Source organism: Corylus avellana, chromosome 1, assembly GCF_965113065.1.
Source record: "Corylus avellana chromosome 1, dhCorAvel1.hap1.2, whole genome shotgun sequence".
Taxonomy (NCBI): domain Eukaryota; kingdom Viridiplantae; phylum Streptophyta; class Magnoliopsida; order Fagales; family Betulaceae; genus Corylus; species Corylus avellana.
In genome coordinates this window covers 45899871-45916380 of record NC_142490.1, presented here as the reverse complement: position 1 = coordinate 45916380, position 16510 = coordinate 45899871, and the positions used below count along the sequence as shown (strand labels likewise).

Here is a 16510-nt window from a genome sequence, read left to right as displayed (position 1 = left end):
GATGTTTAAGTCAGTACATGTTAAAGAGTAGCTTGAAAGAAAAATAGGACAAAATTTTGAGAATGGACCTAAAGTCTCCCTTTATAATTGCTTGTCATCAACTGCTCACTATCAGTTCCTCCACAATGATAGTTTTTGGAATGATTTATCTCCCGTTCCTTCACATTTTATCATAACCTATGCTTTGAAATTCGAGACTTGCAAAGTGGTTATAAAAATTGCCCAAGTGGCATGAAAGTGGTTAAACGGACTATTTGGTGAACTTGGGTTTCAATGGTGGATTGGTATTTTCAGTTATATGGGCTTGTCGGTGTTGAAATATTTTCAATATATATATATTGTTTTGAAGGTTTTAAAGAGTATTTGAATGAAAGTTGTCTCATATTGAAAAGAGTGAAGATTTTGTTGGCATTTATAAGTTCCAACAAATTTAAGCTGTTAAATGAGTTATGCTAGGGTACACCCTAATACATGTTACCATATCGGAGCTCAGAACGATCTAATAATGACCATTCATTTTTGGACGGTCAAGATCGTTCAATCTAGTGGTTTGATCTAAATCGTAGAATGCTTCTTAAGTAAATCCAGTTGTTGGATCTACTGGATTGTTGATCTAACGATTGAGATTAAATAATTATTTAATCTCACGGTTAGATTTAAGTGCCAGTTAGATTATCAGTTTATAGTAGTTTAATTTTTTGAAATTCAAAATAGCAGTTTTATTTTGAAATTCAAAATTATCTAAGAATATATAATTATCTATGACAATTCAATTCTCTATAATATCTTTGTTTGAATTAAAAAAAAAAAAAAAAAACATTATCCTTTTATTTTTTGGTCTCTAATTAGAATAGAAAATTTGGGAGTATTTTCGGGTTTTAACATAGTACAAAAGTTTCTAGGCTCCATTGTATTCTGGAGAAAAAATTGCTATAAACCTATTGCATACCATTTCTAGTGGGGACAAATATTTTCTTAAGAAAAATGACGTTGTAATACAGCTTAGAGCAATTTTCATTTTGTGTTCTCTCCTAATTGTATAACAGTTGGCGGAACATTATCCGACCCCACAACCTTATATTAACCCAACCAAAAACAACTCTCTCACAAAATGGAGCTCCCAGCTGCTCTGCCCGCTTCATGGCGACGCCTCTACCCCTCTCCTCTCCTTTTCCCCTACCACATCATCCCTGAAAACCATGTTCATTGGATTGAGACCCCGGAGTCCCACATTTTCTCAGTTGACCTCCCCGGTAAGCACCTTCCTATTCTATATCTTCTTCCCCTGTTTTGGTATTAAATTCTTCTCTTTGGTTTTGCCATGGCAGGTGTGAGGAAAGAAGAAATAAAAGTGGAAGTAGAGGACTCGACGTACCTCATAATTCGAACCGAGGCAATAGATGAATCTTCAGAGCCTGCGAAGAGCTTCATGAGGAAGTTCCGGCTGCCGGGCATGGTCGATATCGGTGGAATTTCTGCCGGGTATGAAAACGGGGTCCTGACCGTTACAGTACCAAGATCTTTTAGGAGCAGAGAGTTCCTTATCGATCCGGCAGACGCGCCAGCGAGGGTAGAAATTGCTGCACGAGCTGCTTGAGTTGAAACATGGTGTCTTGCCTTGGTGGTGTGTGTTGGATTTGGAGTTCTTATTATGTACCAAAAAAAAAAAATTGTCACAATTTTGTTGGTGTTTCTCTAGTTTCCTAATTAAGAGATATTCAATATCTTGTTCCTTCAATACTCCATCTTGCACATGAATTAGAGTTATTTGATTTCTTACCAAAAAAAAAAAAAATTTCTTTTTTGTCAGGTAAATAATCAAATTGACATGGCTACTAGGAGTTTGTCTGCCTATAAATAATAAATAAATAAACCCAAAACCAAAAAATTTCCTCCAAGGTTGCGTTTAGGATTGCAATTTCGCAAAAATAATCTGCGTTTTTAAAATATATCGCAAAACATAAGGTATTTAATTTAAAAAGCACTTAATTTAAAATAAGAAAAAAATTTGCGATTTCTATAAGCAAGTTAGGAGGTGCTTATTGAAAAGGCTTAGAATTTAAACCAAAATTACGATTTCACATAACAAATATTTGATGAAAAAAATATATATTTTTTAACATGTTTTACCAAATGCCTTTACAATTTTAAAAAGTAGCGATTTCAAAACCACAATTTTTAAAAACGTAATTTTTAAAATCATACTTATTAAAACTACAATTCCAAACAGACCCTAAATCGCCGATGCGTTTGTGGGTTTTTTTATTCTGGTTTGTCAATAATATATATTGTTTGAGAGTGGGTAGGAGTGCACAATACCGTAGCTAAGAGCATCTCCAACAGTAAAAGGTATTATACCTAGTCAAAAAGTACAACTCTCTATTTTAGCTACTCATTTTTTAATACCAACTCCAACAGATTCTTTATTTCATTAAATATTATTTTTTAATCTTTCTTCTTCTTTTTTTTTGATTTGCGACCGTTTTTGCATTATCTTGTAAATTGTAATAGAATTGATTTACGCAGCATAGCTGTATGTTATTTTTATTTATTTTTATTTTTCCATTTTTAGTTTGTCAATTATATGCATGTTATTCAATTTTTTTGGGAGAGTTTTTAGTGATTCAAAAGACTTGAATTTGTATCATAAATTCATGAGCAGAGAAGAGAGAAGAGAGAGAAAATAATATTATATTCAACAATCTAGTGTGCTACAGTGACTAGCAATATGAAGCTATTTAATGTAGCAATTAAGATATAATAACTAATATGAAGCTATTCTGTTGGAACAAAAAAAAGACAGAAATAACTAAATGTAACTAATATCTCTCTTTTAGCTATACTGCCGAAGATGTTCTAAGTAGCTTCCAGTGCTGCACACCTTTTGAGGAGAAAAAGGGTGAACCAGTTTCCCAGGACTTCTTTGCTATTCGATCATTATCTGGTGCATTAGTAGTAGTCAGGTCAGTTACTATCCAAACAGTCCCTCGAAGTTGTACCTAGATATTTTTTAAGACCCAATCCTACGTTTTCAAGATATTTGTGGATCCTTTTATGTATATGAGTGTGTGTGCGGGAGGGAGGGACGGAGGAGGCTAAATAAGTCGGTGGCCATTAATTGCTCCACATTGTTTCAAGACTTTTGCCTATAGTATGAACCACAATTAACAATGTCTCTAATATGTAACATAAAATAAAAGATTAGCCTCGAGGTCCGTTGCATGTGAGTCATGTGACCTCCAAAGGTAAGAAAGGGACAGAATTTCAACAAAGTGGGAACACTGAATGCTGGCAAACTAAAAAAAAAATTAAGTAGAAGCGGCTTTGAAATGAAAAATCTTATCGTCATTGTAAGAAAGTTATCCAAAAATCCCCGATAAAAGATGTTCGGACAGAACTTGTCTTTGAAAATTGACTTACAAGGATAAAGTGTCTAAGAATTTATATACGCATGACTGATATTGTGCTCAAACCATACCATCACACTCCGTAGCCAACAACCATGATGATGTACCCAATCAACACTACAAGTCACACCCTTCATGACTTTAACCACAAAGTCGCAAGTTATTTGATCCTATACTCAACATGATGACTAATTCTAATATCAAATAATATAAATCTCAAGTAGAATTTACTCTTAAAAACTGATTTGCAAGATAAAAGTATCTAAAAGTTTATATACATGCATAGTTAACATTGTATTTAAACAATATAAAACGCTAACACAATCAGTATTGATGGCTGATTGGTGAAGACAATCAGTGTTGATTACAACATTTTCTGCAAACTAACACTACACAACCGTGCACTGATCATGCACACAGCACACAAAGATCCGGACAACTTCAAAGCAATCGACAAATTTCACCAAGACTGTCAAGTTTCTGTACCATTGAATGTGTAATTTCAACGGCAAATATACACAACTAATCCTAACATAATACATCTTATGCATGCATCAATACCTAAACTTGACCATTTGCTGCCGCTTTTAGAACTTGAACAGCCTCTCTTAATCTTCTCTCTACATTTTCTCTCGCAGCTGGTCCCCGTGTATTCCTGCATCAATGTAGCATTGATTGATGAACCATAAATGAATTCAAGTTCCAATAAGCTTCAACTAATTAATATTAGCAGAGATGCATTCCTTCTCCCAGAATCTAACCTCTTCTCATTGCTTGCTTTCCTTGTGAGTTCCTCAACAAGACCCTGAAGCCTTTTCAAATGGGTTGGTAACTTGCGTATAGCTTCAACACCTTTGTGAGTTGAACATATCTTCTTCAGAAGCTCAGAAGCAATGAAATATCCCTCCTCCTTGCTCCTGTAAGGGGTGGTTAATAAAATATAGGACTTAATCATTCCTCCAGATATCAAAGCAGAAGACAAGGGCACCCTTATTCTTGATTTTAAATATTGATACTAAACCTTAGGAACTCCCAGAGAATTATTTCTACAGATCCATGACTATCAACTAACGCTTCAACCAGATGTGGATGGCGGGCAAGATTTCTGAGAGTTGAAAGCGCATGCTTTAGAACCTCCTGATCTGGTATGCTTCTGCTGACTGAACGAATAAGCTTCAGCAAAGTGTTGATTGCTCCTGCATCCACAAGTTCTTCGCAACATTTCTGAGAATGTTCTGTAGCCATATCTGTAAGGAAGAGTATGACATAAGTAGAAGAAATCCATGATTACTTTCAGGGCCATAATGCATTGTTACCGCATTACTGCAATTGCAGCAACAAATTTAAATTCTCACATCTATATTCAATCAATTAAATTTTGATAAAAATAATAATCATAATAACAAGGACCATATACAACAGTACATCGAAACATATATTTGTAAAATATACTACCACGGTCTATGTCATTGCTACCTGTATCCACCAAGCAAGCTTGTTCTAAAAGTATCCTTTCCCTAGTACGTTCACCATTTAGATCGAGAAATTCAAGAATATAATTGTAAGGCCAAAGAATTGCAAACCAAATAATGCAGGACTTCTGTAGTACATTCAAGAAAGTCACAAGAATAGCAAATTAAAGCCATGCTATGTTATTAAACCATTAATCTAACTCTTACCCAGAGTTGCACAAGTATGAAGTATGCCACTGACACTTTTCATGCTTAGTAGTTCTGAAAGTGCTGCAAGAAGTCTGTTTATGATACGCCTACTGTCATCCACATTTGTAGAAGACTTCTGCACTCTCAAGCGCAAATCCAGTAGCTGCCCTCTTAATTCTTTCCGTGCGAGGTAACCTTTCCAGTACGACTATCAAATTCAAAACAAATTAGTAAGGATAAACTAAATTGAGCAAGCTCAACTTACATATAAATGCCCATGAACAGTGACAAAAGACAACATAACCAAATCCAAAACTCTACTGCCATTTAACACATATCCAGCTGACCTTCAATCAAAAACAAAAACTTTCAAATTTATCCTGTAAATTTCAATAATGATGGTTATTTAGAACTGCAAAAAAGAGATTTGACATTTCTCAATTTTTCCCAATGTAATCCTAAAACCTAAATTATCCAATGCCAATTGTTGTTTGACACGATGGCCGTGAAAGCTGCGATAGTATGCACGGATTCATCAATGCAGGTGATTGGCTTGTAGAACCATAGCCTAAAAGCTACAGCTTTACTTCCAAAGTTCCATTTCATTCTTACTCATTACAATTTCCCCCTAGAAAATCAGGAAAGGGCAAGAAGGTAAGAACAGCTTTCAACCTGCTTGGGAAGCTTAAACCCAGGCCTATAGAGTATGACCACTAGCCTTTAGCCAACATCCCCTACGACACTCTATACCACAAACAGAAATTACCATTTGTACTACTTTATTGAAACATGACTAACAAAAAAATGATTCCAACCAATATATGTAGCGCATGTTTGTAGCACTCTATACACATTATCCAATATTACCATAGAGGTGGGATATAGTAATGCATGGAAGAAACTAGATTACTTGGATCACAATAATACGATGCTTCTCGCTTGCAATATTTCGCCTATCAATCCATGCACGGATATGAGACTGAATTATGACTGCAGATTTTGTTCTTAACTCAAACAACAAAACACTACGATGCTTCTCTCTTGCAGCATTTCGCCTATCAAGCCATGCACGGATATGAGACTGAATTATGACTGCAGATTTTGTTCTTAACTCAAACAACAAAACACTACGATGCTTCTCTCTTGCAGCATTTCGCCTAACAAGCCATGCACGGATATGAGACTGAATTACGACTGCAGATTTTGTTCTTAACTTGAGCAACAAAACACCCTTCCACCACCTTTGCAGTTTCAGAATTGAACATAAAAATATTTCCAGTTCAATACTCTTGAAACACCCTCTTGAGCTCTTCAACAAGCAATCACTAGAAATGACTGCACGTAAGCTAGAAGCCCCTGCCACGAACAAACACCAGAAACACTTATAATACGAAGCACACCGGAAGTCACAACTAAAAACATGCAAATAAAAGCTTATCACTAACATAAATGAGAACTACCTAAAAGTGAATTTCGAGAAAGATGCCCCCGAATAAACCGTTGAATCTCAATTGCAGCATGTCTCTGACACTGAAATGCCTTCCAGCATGTCACATATCGAATAGCACTTTGTATTTTTGTTACACCCTCTATTTGGACCAAGAACTCCCTTCTTATTAACCAACCACGGCAATGTCTCTGAAATCATACAAGCAAAGTGTAATATTACCATTAAAACTTGTAATTAAAACAACAAGGCATTCATCTAAAAGATAGAAATGTTATGGATCTAACTGCATATAAGAAATGTAGCCCAAAATATATCAACAAAAAAATAAGCATTTACAACACATAAATACCACAAAATCCCAGAGAACACACCTGGATTGCAACAATGAGATGCCTGCATCTACAGGCTCCTCTCCGGGCAATCCATCCACGGACAAAAGATTGAATGAGGGTGGCTGAGATGGTAGCAATTTTGTAGCGTTGGTAAGCACTCCAATCTCTTTTCATTCGAAAACTACTTTGTATTTTTATTGTTGCTTGCCTTTGATTTAGAAACCTTCTTCTCGATAGCCAACCAAGGAAATGACTCTGAATTTTAGTTGCAGCAAAGTGTTGATTGCGGAGAGATCTGCAGATGATAAAATTCTTCAAAGCAAGCTGAATTTTAACCACTGCTTTTGTTTGAAGATCACTTGCACCCTTTTCTTCACAGAAGTTTGAAGGTTTCTCTAACTTAGCAACCCCATGCACAGATTCAAATCCTGCTGACCACCCACAACTAGATTTCTGAGCAACAGTGGCAGTGTTGACTTGGTCAAAAGCAGATACATCCCCAATTGCAATACTTCTACCATGACGTCTTTGATTGATCCAAGTCCTTGCTGCTCGCTGGATAAGCAATACTGATCTCTTTAACTTGACAAAACTGTGTCTGTCACAAATGAGGATAAAATATCTCTCCCAGTTTATTGACTGTTTCCACCTTTCTGTATAATTAGCCAAGCAAGTTATGCTAGTGAGAGTCTCAATTAATCTGCATAAGTGCACATAAAAGAATCACTGACACAGAGGAGATACCATACCACTTGAAAACTCTTCAACTTGAACAGTGTCAAATTTGATACAAATTGATTTCTTTCTGACAGTTAACCAAGCTCGAATTACAATTTGCAACAAAGAAACAGCATTCACCATCTTCAAGAAATTGCGACGTTCAATAAATCGTTTGAAATGAGACTGTATAACTTTTGCAGCATTTTCTGGTAGCATTACACAGATTGCTTAGTCAGAGAAAGGATATGGCTGACATAGCTTTAGGTATCAAAGTATGAAGGAAATCAATTACATAAGGGTTACAAATTCCCAAAAAAACTTACCCTTTTGAACTATTTAGAGGAGAAAACAAATGTACATACACAAATACATAAATATGTATGAAATACCAAACACTGGGTCTTCAAATAAGAAAAATGAATGAGAGGGCAAAGAGAGAGAGGGGGAGAAAAAAGAAACTCCGCAACTATTTTAGACAAATTTTCATGCAGACTACCAACATTTGGACAAGGAGATTGATTCCATATCTTATGGAAACAAACAGCAGTTAGTTATTGAACGATGAAAGGACCAATTAAAGAATATAGCAACATGATAGCAAGCAATCACCATACACACTAGAAAGATAGCAATCACCATAACAATGAGCTAGAGAAGGTCATACTAGTTACCTCTGTGAATGCTAATAATGTCTTTGACTGTTGATAAGCATGGTGAAGGAGGAGGAGCTGGTTTTCTAACAGGTTTATAGTTCCGTTCAGCCATATCTTGCCACAAAGCTTGGATGGCTTTAAAATTCCTGTTTCTGACAGCATCTGTTTGTTTAGAGACACATTAGACTGGAAGAAAAAAAAGTAATGGAAGAAAAACTAGTATCAAACCAGTGCAAGGAAGCCCCAATCAACTTGCTGACTTTACAAATTAAAAAACAAAAATTTGTTTCTTTTTCCCAGATACTACTATTTCACATTTTAAAGAAATTACAAATACAGAGTGCACCACAAAACTCCACCAAAAGAACCAAAGAACGATGGGACTATGGCTTTCTTAAAGAGAATGCATGAGAAAGGCAGTGGGTTCTTTTTCTCATCAAGAAAGTGACCCCAGCCATTATTCAATGGTTTTGGTAAAGTTAGCATCAATTTCTCGCAGAAAACATTGAAACTTGTTATAGTTTGTATGAACGTTTTAGACACAAAAGGCGGAGGCTATTATATTATTCAACTTATGTTAACCTAATACAAGCATCCTATTATATAGGATTAGGGAAATACCATAGAGACTAAAATACCCCCAAAACCCTAATGACTCAAACCCTAACTCTTCTAACACTCCCCCTCAAGCTGGAGCATATACATCATATGAATCCAGCTTGGAAGATACAAACAAACGAAAAACAACTAGAAAACATATTCTAACACTCCCCCTCAAGCTGGAACAGCTTGGGCCACACAAGTTAATTAAATAAAACTTCAATGCTGGTTGAAAAACTCGTTGGTAACTTGAACAACCATTTGATCGGTTCTCGCCAAAAAACACCAAGGCCGGTCGGATGCAACGATCACTTGATCGGTTCTCGCCGGAGAATCCAAGGCTGGTCGGATACATCGATCTTGGGATTGGTTCTCGCCGAAAAACACCAAGGCCGGTCGGATGCAACGATCACTTGATCGGTTCTCGCCGGAGAATCCAAGGCCGGTCGGATACATCAATCACAAACAACAAATTTTCACATGATTAACCAACAAGATTAGCCGGAAAACAGATACCGGAAAAACAAAAAACTTTGCCGGAGCTTTGCTGGAAATATGCCAGAACTTCGTCGGGGCTTCAAAACTGGCCAGAAACACACAGAACTAGCCGGCAGTACCTAAAAACACAAGAAAAACACTGAAAAACAGAACAGAAACAGTCACCGGAGGCTCGCCGGACCTTCGCCGGAACTTGCCGGAGAAGACAGAACACTCCGGCCACTTCAAAAACAGCAACTACAGAATCAATAGAGGGCCACACAGTAACGTTTCAACACCAAAAGCATCAAATCGTCGGAATATTTTTTTTTTTCCCGATGGCCGCTGCAACTTTTCCGGCCACCACAGAACACTCCGGCCACTTCAGACAAGACAGAAAACCACCGCAGAACCATCCGACCAGCATCACAGAACATCAAAAACAAACAAAATATATATATATTTTTTTTTCTCACCGGAAGGAGTTTCGGTCACCATAAAACAAGAACAAAACAGCTCTACGGAACTCTTTGGAGCTCTTTGAAGGTACTGCCCGTGTGGGTTAGCCCACACGGGCAGTGCTGCCACTAAGAAGAAAACTAAACTACCCAAGAATCGAAACAAGCTCTGATACCATGTTATAGTTTGTATGAACGTTTTAGACACAAAAGGCGGAGGATATTATATTATTCAACTTATGTTAACCTAATACAAGCATCCTATTATATAGGATTAGGGAAATACCATAGAGACTAAAATACCCCCAAAACCCTAATGACTCAAACCCTAACCTAACTCTTCTAACAAAACTATTATGTTAATATAATGTTACATTTATTTATATATATAGAGAGAGAGAAACCAAGATTGCTCTGACATTCACTGTAGCCAATAGAGTGGAGTCCAACTACATATTATCCACTAAATCACATGAAACTAAAATTTGAGCGATATAATTGTAAGGTTACTGCATGTTTTCAAACCCCAATTCAGCAATATATGAAACAAGAAACATATCTACCTAAATGACATACATTACTTACTAAAAGGATAACTATTATTAGACAGAGAAAGAAAACCTTCGGTATTGCGCCATTCTGTCTCTTGGTTATGTAGCGCTTCAGAACTGACAAAGCACCGCTCCAAACATGAATGTTTTCTCTCTGTACTTTTACAATCACAACCTAAGAATTTATGGAAATTCAACTGATCCTAGCAAGGTGAAAAAAGAAAATATAATTTTTGATGTATGACCAAAAAAAATTCAACTACATAAACACAATAATTCAAGCAGTACCATATTTTTCTTCATAACCAGTTGTGAAGCAAGGAGCACCAGCAAAATGGCCACACTCTGCTCATTACATGCACCATTATATTCAAGTATGTCACTGATTTGCAGAACCTGTAAAAAACAATATAATCACTTTGTCATGCATGACAATACTGGATTGAATGTATTGATACAATTCACCGAAAAATATCTAAACATTGATAAATTTCTCAACTTAATTAAAATGCCTAGCCAATATTAAACTGACAGTATCAAATAATATCACAACAAATTATTCTCTTAATCTTTTTTTCTGAGTTCTAATCACATCATTGATATGGTTGTTCCCTGAGGCTTCTTGGCCTGATAGTAAATTGGAAATAACAAAGACCCGTGCGTCCAAATCATATCTTTTGACCAAAAAACAAACAATTTATTTTTATTTTTAAAAAAAATTAGGTGGCTTGAAAAGATACGTATTACAATTGATATCTATTAGAATAGATGGTTTAAAAGTCAATAGAAAGGTGTGAATAAAAATAACTTCAGATGGCTTCCTCCTAAAATGAAAACTCATCACCATATTTCTCTTAACAGCCACTTTCCTAGACTCAATCTAAATTGTGATTGCTCTACAAGATCTTTAGGATGGATAACCCACTCCATCAATATATAACTTATAAGATACGCAACGCTGATACTTTGGAAAAACCTAATGTTGTAAACTCAAAATATATTATTTTTACGAATTTCTACTAAAATTTTGTAGCATGGTTGCCTTGTATACTTGTTTTAAACAAGCTTAACAATGTTTTGAGAGCATTTTTATGTGTAATAATATACCACAAATTATATGAATTTTTTATAGCGACAATGTTCTTTAAATAGACACATACATGTGGAGATATGTACTGATTTACTAATATATCTATGCATGCACGTACACGAGTGTGTATATATAAATATTACATATACATGGCAGATAAAAACATATGCAATGCATATGAGTGTATACATGCATGAATTGTAAAGTGTTTACAGCACCATGGTAACATACGTTAAAATACCAAGATTCATAACTTTGCTTTCTCACGGATATGCAGGGATACGTACTTGCATTCATACAACGCATAAGTGTGTGTACACATAATTTTTTTTTTTTGTTTATTTCATAACTTTAATGCAATTCAAATGGCAACCAATCTCCCTGCATGTCAATAATAATGGCACTAGAAATTGTATCATAATTAAAGCTATATCATTAACAATATCTGAAACATAACTTTTGCCTCAGAAATCCATGAATCGTAAAGTGTTTACAGCATCATTATAACTTGGGTAAAATACCACTATTCTTCAGATTGTTTGGCACTATGCACAAGTCCATAGGATGGTTATATTTAACTAGAAAGCCACGAAGCACTTACCTCTGGAAAATTTCCCAATAATGTTGTTAATTTCTGTGATAATATAAAATTGTGCACTGCATCTGGATAATCAGTAGCTGACATAATTGAGTCTTTACTACTTGTTTTTTTAAAATCCTGCGAACAAATAATTAAAATGAAGTCAAATAAGCAGATCTGTAGATGTAGAAGATCAGTTAGAATGGAAAGAATATATAACACCTTTAAAGAACAAGAACAATGAAGTTCCTTGCGAAAGTAATAATCGAGTAAGCACCATATGGCTTTTCCATCAACCAGCGAAGAAAATTTCTCGATCTTGAAACCATAATTTTCACATATTGCCTGGAAACAAAATTACAATGATTGTCAATTCAAGAAAAAATATTGCTCTAAAATATTTATCATATGTAAAAAAAAACAGTAAAAGCCTTCCAAAAGGAGTGGTTTGCCCAAAAGGCAAGTTGACAGTCCTAGTCACAAGATGGTGAAAACTGAAAAGGCCTAACACCAATTATTGACCCACAATGGAACAGAGAGAGGACCCAACACCAAAACTAAATCCATGGTTTGAATTAGCAGCACTTCATAAATAAAGAAGAGTAGTGGATTACAGCAAAACCTGCTCAAACCAGTAACATATATCCAAAATTTTAACAGTTCGTCAGCATTTTTAGATTAAAACAATGCACAAAGATTGAAAAAAGCATTCTGTATACAAATTGCTGCTGTCCATAAGAGAGAGAGAGACAGAGATTAGTGGCTTTGATCCAATTGACATAAGTCCACAAAAACATGGGAAACTCAGTATAATGACTGGTTATCATCTTATCAAAACAGAAGCATTTCCTCACAAGAGACTCAGAGAAGCCCAATCTCTCTGAAGTTAAAATACGGTGCCACTTTGCACAACAGAATATCATTCAAACTTTTTGCTCACAAGCAAAAAAAGAAAAAAATCAAATCAATATTTGATCAATTTTAATGTAATATTAAACTACTAAGAGCTATCATATTATGACATGGATTGCTAGGGGTGGTGGTATGCACAATGCATGGTAGTCGGTTGTATGTACACAAACAATCATTTTTTCATGATTGCGAAAGAACAATATCTAGGGCAGCGATGAAGACACATATACATGCATTATTTGTTATACTGCAAACTGGGCGGTATCTAAGGCTTAGATGAAAAATATCCTAATCTAAGTTCTCAGACCACAGCAATACCTGGATCCAATTGAGAAGCATTTCCAAATGAGTGAGGTTGTCACTACCTGACTTATCCTGTGAAATGAACGAGAATCAGTGTAACTCAAGCATAATTTCTCTGGAAACAAGTTAGGATACTAATGAAAGAACTTTATGACAGAAAAATGAAGAGATATCTTTCAGTTTAAAACTGATCTCAGAAAACCAGAAGACAAATAACTTTATTTTGTACTTCATCATTTACATTTTTTGACAAAAAAGCTAAATGAAAGAAAACTCATCCACATCAAGACCTACCACGTTAACTCCATGAACTTTAGAAATTTCCTCGAATAAAATTGTCTTGTTGATCAAAAGAGGCAGCTGCAAGTTTCATGGTGAAATTAAATTAAAATTGGAGTAACAAGTAGAAGAGTATCAACTTCTACGTAACCGTCACTTCAACTTTTCTAAAAATTTGGGAGAGAGGAAAGAAACTGACATACCTGCAAGTGAACGAAAATGTTCCACAGCAAGGAGAGAGTAAGTTCCTTATCTCCATTAGCAACATCATCTTCCATAATCATCATTCCATCTTCATCATATAACATCACACCAGCCTGCCTAAGACACTGCAGGGCAATGCCACAATTTGCCAAGTTCTTCTTACGAGTATCTGATGGAACTACAATTTTCTGCCAACGTAATAAAGCATCAAAATTAGAAAAGAATATTCCACACTCAACTAAATGAAATTTGGAACAGCACTCTTATTCAGAAACACAAAATACAAAAAAAAAAAGAAAAGAGAAAAACCGTGAGGATAGAAGAGTCATTTCGCAAGAGCTGAATGGCTCTACAGAGCCGGACCCCATCTTGGAGTTCTACAAATAAATCTGTAACTCTGAAATCATACTCAGTGAGTGGACACTGCACAATCATGCACATTCTTATATTAAAAATAGCAAACCAACAAAGTTATTTTCTTTATACCTCACCATTAAAGAATAAGGGCATACGTACCCACCCTAAAAGCACATACACACAAACAGAGACACAAACTCACCTATAGCAATACATGTGCATGGAAATCAGCATAATAGATAAAATGAACCGCATACCTGCTTATAAGATACCTTGTACCCTATAATCAGCAGATGTGCTAAAAGATTACCTTCCCCGTGCATTATATCCGAGGATAGGAAATCTAATTTTTGAACCAAAAAGAGAGAAAAGTCAACCTACAATTGACAAATTACAGTAATAACACAATCGACACGGGACTGAAATGAGGAACGGATAAATAATTACCTTGGATGACTTGATGGCTTGATTTAATACCAGACTGTACCGTGAACAATAACGGAGAACCCCCATCCAATCCATCAATACCATACTTGAGGGGAAGACTGCTCTGAGATTTAGCTTTATCAAGGATAAGAGCAAGCAGCAAAAATCTCTTCAATATAACATTCCCCAGGCTTTCATAGTAACCAGGTCTGTATAGACCTTCAACCATCTTGTTATAAGCATAAACTTTTGCAAGACCCGCATGCGAGAAGAACTGCTTCTCAATAATCATTTTCAAGAACGCAATTTCTTGATCAGAATTAACATCTCCATCGGACAACAAAGAATCACCACCGAATACAATGTACAATCCAATCCGTAGCCAAATTGGGTTATAACTCATTAGTATTCTAGTGGCCTTCTCCTTCAATCCAAAATCTGTTACTATAGGGCAATGTGGCTTCATTTTCAACCTCCCTTCATCAATATTCTGAGAAATTAAAGCACACCCAAATGATTCAAGACCACCAATAACAAATTTTACATACATAACACCAAAGAATCGTTCAATGAGAGTATTTAACAATCAATATCGACAAACTGACAGTCAAGATTTTTACAAGCAACAAAAACCAAAAATCTCAATGCGACTACAAATTCTTAACATAAGCTGGAAAATCTGTAATTTAGGTAATAATAACTAGCTGATACGATTTTCGACATTATGCAAGCCTCTACATACAACTATTTTCCTTTAATTGGCAAATATCATTTTCTTTTTCTTCCCTAAGTTTCTCGGCAACCAAACAAAGCAACCACAAACCTTAGCCACTTGACTCATCACTTGGAAAATCTCCTTGCATCTCCCTAAACTCAAATAAACCCGCATCCGCTGCTTCAAGTCATCGAAACTACACACATCTTTCAACGAACGCCGCAAACTCACAAACATCGAATTCGGAAACTCCGCCAAGTTATTCTCCGCCGCCCGCCACATCGAATCTCTCTGCCGCTTCGGGCTTCGCCACGCGGCATCCACGCCGACCCCAATCCAGGGCCCACTGTCCCTCTTGCCCTTCGCAGTCGCACGATCACCATCACCACCACCAGCGACGGACAAATCGCAGCCGCACGATCCGGGGTTCTGGAGGAGGAAGTTGAGCCAGACGGTGAGGGACTTGGCTAGGGATTTGAGAGACTGTTCCTTCTTGACTTGGGCCTTGCGAGCCGACTTGGACTGCTCGAGCTCGAATGCCCTGAGCCTGCGGGCAGCGGCCTTGGGCCGGGCCGAGGAGGAGGGCGGGGCTAGAGAAGGGCGGTGGCGGCGAAACGAGGAGGAGGAGGCTCGTGGGGTTTGCTTGGAGGCGGTGAAGAACTGGGGGCAGGGGGAGTGGAATTTGGGGATGTGGGAGGGGCGTTTTGGGGTTTTGAAATTTGAGATGTCTTTGAGAAGAGAGGAAGATGAGACGTATGGTGACGTTGACGGAAATGGCGGTTCTTCGCCGTCCATTTTCGTCCGATCGAAATATGATTTTCTTGCAAGAATTTGGGAAGTTTTGTTGTCTGAATGAAAGAGAAACGGAAGCGGATGAAGAGGTGCAGGAGGAGGAGGAGGAGGAGGGCGTTTGAAGTTTGAATTCGAAATGTAGGGGAAGAGAGGCGCGCTTTGTTTGAGTGAGGAGGATGGTGTGGGTCACGTGCGCGGGGTGAAATTATGAAAGCACGGTTTACGACGACTCCTTTGTCAGAGCGGTCTTCCTTTGTTTGAATTAATGACTTTATTCTTTTTCTTTTTTCTTTTCTTTTTTTCATGTGAGGGAGACGAACATCGCACAAAATTTTCATATGGAATTCTGTTAAGCGTTTTGAATTCAAATGGATATTGTGTTTTGATTTGATATAAATTTGAGAGGTGCCCATCTCCTGCAATTCGCTCAATCTCTACCGTTTGATTGTAAAGAATAATTGAAAATAAGTCACGTTAAAACATGAAAAGAATCTCTCAATCGGTCACTTTCAACATAAATAATTAAATTACCTCCAAAAGTAT

The 16510-nt window shown here is 36.6% G+C and overlaps 2 protein-coding genes across 3 annotated transcripts; one reads left to right on the top strand and one right to left on the bottom strand.

Annotated features, from left to right (window-relative positions):
• Window positions 1-1001: 1001 nt before the first annotated feature.
• Window positions 1002-1738, top strand: LOC132171339 (HSP20-like chaperones superfamily protein). The gene is made up of 2 exons (XM_059582632.2): window positions 1002-1253; window positions 1329-1738. The coding sequence occupies exons 1-2, from the start codon at window positions 1112-1114 to the stop codon at window positions 1595-1597; spliced, it is 411 nt and encodes a 136-aa protein (XP_059438615.2). The 5' UTR covers window positions 1002-1111; the 3' UTR covers window positions 1598-1738.
• Window positions 1739-3717: 1979 nt separating this feature from the next.
• LOC132172458 (binding / calmodulin binding protein) lies at window positions 3718-16075 on the bottom strand. Of its 2 annotated transcripts, none has more exons than XM_059583967.2 (20): window positions 15284-16075; window positions 14482-14950; window positions 14292-14377; window positions 13987-14100; window positions 13677-13865; window positions 13489-13554; window positions 13210-13266; window positions 12202-12324; window positions 12001-12117; window positions 10598-10705; window positions 10380-10512; window positions 8242-8385; window positions 7600-7776; window positions 6890-7503; window positions 6529-6706; window positions 5979-6424; window positions 5087-5276; window positions 4429-4654; window positions 4169-4324; window positions 3718-4062 (listed from the first exon to the last, which is right to left on the bottom strand). In XM_059583967.2, exons 1-20 carry the CDS (start codon window positions 15968-15970, stop codon window positions 3969-3971), a joined length of 4374 nt encoding a protein of 1457 aa, XP_059439950.2. In that variant the 5' UTR covers window positions 15971-16075; the 3' UTR covers window positions 3718-3968. The 2 variants fall into 2 exon arrangements, with proteins under 2 accessions (XP_059439950.2, XP_059439951.2); XM_059583968.2 differs by having other exon boundaries at window positions 10380-10506.
• Between the last annotated feature and the right edge of the window lie 435 nt (window positions 16076-16510).

Coding starts and splice junctions, on each gene's coding strand:
- LOC132171339 (XM_059582632.2), top strand. CDS start 1,112: ATGGAGCTCCCAGCTGCTCTGCCCGCTTCATGGCGACGCCTCTACCCC. Junction 1,254..1,328: donor TTTCTCAGTTGACCTCCCCG/GTAAGCACCTTC, acceptor TTGCCATGGCAG/GTGTGAGGAAAGAAGAAATA.
- LOC132172458 (XM_059583967.2), bottom strand. CDS start 15,970: ATGGACGGCGAAGAACCGCCATTTCCGTCAACGTCACCATACGTCTCA. Junction 14,378..14,481: donor AAGCCATCAAGTCATCCAAG/GTAATTATTTAT, acceptor TTCAAAAATTAG/ATTTCCTATCCTCGGATATA. Junction 4,655..5,086: donor TCATACTTGTGCAACTCTGG/GTAAGAGTTAGA, acceptor TCTTCCTTACAG/ATATGGCTACAGAACATTCT.